The sequence below is a fragment of the Tupaia chinensis genome, unplaced genomic scaffold, assembly GCF_000334495.1.
Source record: "Tupaia chinensis unplaced genomic scaffold, TupChi_1.0 Scaffold148874_1, whole genome shotgun sequence".
Taxonomy (NCBI): domain Eukaryota; kingdom Metazoa; phylum Chordata; class Mammalia; order Scandentia; family Tupaiidae; genus Tupaia; species Tupaia belangeri.
Window position 1 is genome coordinate 1,404,224 of NW_006208722.1, and position 4,300 is coordinate 1,408,523.

The 4,300-nt window shown below is 57.6% G+C and overlaps 1 protein-coding gene across 1 annotated transcript in view; it reads left to right on the forward strand.

Annotated features, from left to right (window-relative positions):
- The window catches only part of DUOX2 (dual oxidase 2), a 26,830-nt gene that overhangs the window by 19,497 nt on the left and 3,033 nt on the right, over positions 1-4,300 (forward strand). Inside the window, exons 24-32 of the mRNA XM_027769191.1 lie at positions 1-53; positions 204-303; positions 958-1,007; positions 1,284-1,411; positions 1,664-1,817; positions 3,062-3,294; positions 3,507-3,665; positions 3,992-4,147; positions 4,250-4,276. Of these exons, the coding sequence (XP_027624992.1) occupies positions 1-53; positions 204-303; positions 958-1,007; positions 1,284-1,411; positions 1,664-1,817; positions 3,062-3,294; positions 3,507-3,665; positions 3,992-4,147; positions 4,250-4,276 (1,060 nt within the window). The remainder of the gene's footprint in view (positions 54-203; positions 304-957; positions 1,008-1,283; positions 1,412-1,663; positions 1,818-3,061; positions 3,295-3,506; positions 3,666-3,991; positions 4,148-4,249; positions 4,277-4,300) is intronic.

Genomic DNA, 4,300 nt, shown 5'->3' on the forward strand with positions numbered 1-4,300 from the left:
CGCCGCCGTGGACTTCCATCGCTGGATCGCCATGGCAGCTGTTGTCCTGGCCAGTATGTGGCCCCTGCCATCCTCCCCCGCTGCAGCCACCTGGGTCTAGCTTTGGGAAACAGGGAGGGGCCCAAAGCCCCTTATGCCTCTCTCCCTGGGTTGGAGGTAGAGCTGGGCCCAGCCGGCATCCCTAACGGGCCTGTCTCTCTCAGTTTTGCACAGCGCGGGCCACGTGGTCAATGTCTACATCTTCTCAGTCAGCCCGCTCAGCCTGCTGGCCTGCATGTTCCCCAGTGTCTTCGTGAATGACGGGTCAGTGCTGGGAAGGCCCTCCCTAGGACTCCTGGGGTGAACCTAAGGGTAGAATAGAAAAGAAACAGACACTCAGCTCCTGACTGAGCGAAGATGTGAAGGTAGGCCCTAGGAGGCCTTGTCCTTGGGAAGGAAGCTGGATATGGTGGCTAGAAAGGGTGTTTGGGAGATGAATTCAGAGGCTCTCTCCTGTATGTACCTGACACACGGCTTGCCGTCACGGTCTCCTGTCCACTCGCTGGGCAAACGTTGACGAAGTATGTCCTGTGTGTCCACCGGGTGATGGAGAACAGGGTGTTAAGCTACATGCAGTCACTCTGCACACGCTTACTAAGCCTTTACTACGTGCCTGCTATTTTTCTGAGCCAAGGGATAGGCCAGAGAACAAAGCTCGAGTCCCTGTCCTTGTGGAGCTTATAGAATGATGAACCAAGCCCTCAAGGAAACAGGGGCCACTGCAGGAAGAGGGCCCAGGAGGGACGCTTGCTGAGAGTGTAAGGGGTGGGACCATGGCAGGCTGGGAGGATCCGGAGGATCCCTGGCCACCAGGGTGGAGGCCAGCACTCATGGCCAGCAGGGACTGTCATACTGTGGGGTGGCAGCAGTAGATCCACTCCTGCCTCTGCCACTGGTTCATCGTGCCTTTCCTCCCAGGTCTCAGCTTCCCCAGAAGTTCTACTGGTGGTTCTTCCAGACAGTACCAGGTAGGGAGCGGGGCTGGATGCCAGGACTGAGGGCTCCTTCTGAGGAATTCTGCTTTGTCTCCCTCTCCCTGTGAATACACACTTGTCTGTAGTGGCCCTGGGTCCCTTTCTAGCCCATGGCACCAGCCCCAGCTCCAACTTCTCCAGGCAAGCCATATGGGGGCCCCGGAAGAATGAGAAAGAGGAAGAGGGGCAGGATGGGGGAGTGCTCTGTTGTCTTTTCAGTCCAGGCTGAGGTCTTGAGACTCCTCACCAGCCCTGTCCTCCTGCCCCCAGGTATGACAGGAGTGCTTCTGCTCCTGGTCCTCGCCATCATGTACGTCTTCGCCTCCCACCACTTCCGCCGCCGCAGCTTCCGGGGCTTCTGGCTGACCCACCATCTCTACATCCTGCTCTACGTCCTGGTGAGGGACTTCTCTGGGCAGGGTCAGGCCATGGAGCAGGGATGAGCACTCAAGATGGCAGCAAGGGAGGTGAAGGAGGGAGCAGGGCAGATCGCACCCCAGATCTCAGACTGAGACCCTGGAATCAGAGACCCTGAACTCTGGAGCCCAGACCAACCCCACCCACACAGCACAGGCCTGGCGCCTTGGCAGAGAGGGTGCAGGGTGGGGGCCTGGCCGGGCCTGAGCTGTACTAACTGGCCGTGTTTCCAGCTCATCATCCACGGCAGCTTCGCCCTGATCCAGCTGCCCCGCTTCCACATCTTCTTCCTGGTCCCCGCGCTCATCTATGTGGGGGACAAGTTGGTGAGCCTGAGCAGGAAGAAGGTGGAGATCGGCGTGGTGAAGGCCGAGCTGCTGCCTTCAGGTACCAACCAGCCCAGCCTGAGTGGGAGCGGCCCTCAGAGATCAGCTCCTTGAATGTGGGGGATAGAAAGCTCTCCAGGCTCTCGGGGCACCTGAAGCTTTCCTGATGGAAATGTGGCACTGGGAAGGGCCATGCTTGGCCCCCAGGAGACATGCAGATTGTGAGTGGCTAAGAAGAGGTGGCGAAAGTGCATACAAAGGCTCTGAGCATGAGAATGGCCCCTGGTGTGTGGTCTGGGTACAAGGATGTGCAGGGCAGAGAGCCCCATAATCCTCTCCCATCCCTTCTCTCGGGGAAACTCCCCCTTGAGACAGGCCAGTGCCACAGACTGCCATCTGTTCTTGGGCATCAGTGTCAGCCAAAGTGAGGACTCCTATTACTGTAAGAGGGTGGCAGAAGATGATTTTAGATGTTGCATGACTGTCTAGTCTTCAGGACTCCTAAGGAAATGAATCTCGTTTCCATATTATTTCCATCAAGATTGTCTAAGGACGAAGTCTCAGAGGGGTGTTAGTTTGCCTCTGGGTACGCTCCAGCACTTACCACCAAGAGAGAGCAGGGCTGAGGTCAGGGAATAAACCACATCCAGCTAAAATGACGATACTGGCTTCTCACTGAGCTTAGTGGTGACGTTTCCCATCAAGATACATTGATTTGAATAATAAATCAAAGGCCAGGTCTGTGGCCTGGTGGTTAAGGCAGCTGTATCCCACACAGCCTACAGCTTGAAAAACACCCTGGGCACGTGTGTATGTGTGCCCTGAATCCCGAATGGTAGGGGAGATGGAGGAGAAAGGATTGCAGCCTGGCCATTCCCCATGGGGGATGCTTGTGCTCTCTCTCTCTCTCTTTCTCTCTCTCTCCCCAGTGAGCACACATGCCCTCTAGGAAAAAAAAGTAAGTCAGTTTAAAGGGAAGCATTGGATCAATTTTTGCACAGATGTGCAGATACGGCCCCTCGCAAATGTAACCCTCTAACGGTGGAGTTTTGGTAAACACTGAGATGGGCCAGGGGAGCCCAAGTTCCCTCTGCCCAGCAGGCTCTTATTCAGGGCAGTGGTCTGAGGCCTGGGTTCTCCCCTGGAAGAGGGAGTAGAGAGGAGAAGAGGCCTCTATTCTCAGCCCCAGAAGCTTCAGTTGTTCAGACCACATGACCATTCTCTGGACCTCAGGAGTAGGAGAAGTCCTCACATGCCAGGGACAGGCCTTCTGATCCACACCCTTCCCTGCCTGTGACTCCCCAGGAGTGACCCACCTGCAGTTCCAGCGGCCCCAGGGCTTTGAGTACAAGTCAGGGCAGTGGGTGCGGATCGCCTGCCTGGCTCTGGGGACCACCGAGTACCACCCCTTCACGCTGACCTCCGCGCCCCACGAAGACACGCTCAGTCTGCACATCCGAGCAGCGGGGCCCTGGACCATTCGCCTCAGGGAGATCTACTCATCCCCGATGGGTGACGGCTGTGCCAGATACCCGAAGGTGCCCATCACTGGGAACTCTACCCTTGGCCTCTGGAATTGGCAGAGAATGCCTCCCCTCCCCGCCTCGAAGCTAGAAGCTCCACATGAGACCAGAGCGGGCTGGGGTGTCTCAAAAGAGCATGCTCCGTGTCCTCCCTCTGTCCTCCTACTTTTAGCTTCAGAGCTGGGGCAGGGCAAGGCTCATGTCATGTCCCTTTTCTCTCTTGGCAGTTGTACCTCGATGGGCCATTTGGAGAGGGCCACCAGGAGTGGCATAAGTTTGAGGTGTCGGTGCTGGTGGGAGGGGGCATTGGGGTCACCCCCTTTGCCTCCATCCTCAAAGACCTGGTCTTCAAGTCATCTTTGGGCAGCCAAATGCTCTGTAAAAAGGTGTGTGCTTCCCTCTACTCTTCAGATGGGGACAGGCGGCCTGCTTGTGCTTCCACGTCACAGCAGAGTGAAAGCTGCTGCTCCCAGGCACTGGGTTCACAGCGCTTCATTCCCATTGTCCAGATGCCAGACGTGGAGGGAGGGTCAGAGGTGTTGCCAGAAGGACTCCCCTGGATCTGGCTGTTGGGAGCCTGGGGTCAGGCTGGTGGATCCTGCCAGATCTGTGGTGTCTGGGTAGTCTGGGGCTTCCCGCCTCACAGATGAAAGCTCTTGGGATGCAGGGAGCCTGAGCTGAACCCAGTCCAAGCTCTGGCATGTGTCCCCAGATCTACTTCATCTGGGTGACGCGGACCCAGCGGCAGTTCGAGTGGCTGGCCGACATCATCCGGGAGGTGGAGGAGAACGACCACCAGGACCTGGTGTCCGTGCACATCTACATCACCCAGCTGGCCGAGAAGTTCGACCTCAGGACCACCATGCTGGTAGGTCAGGGCCGGCCAGGCAGGGTGGGGGGCCACCGTCTGCGCTACGGGTCCACCCTGGCCTTCCTGGCTGTGACCTTCCTCCACCTCTCCCTCCCCCAGTACATCTGCGAGCGGCACTTCCAGAAGGTGCTGAACAGGAGCCTGTTCACG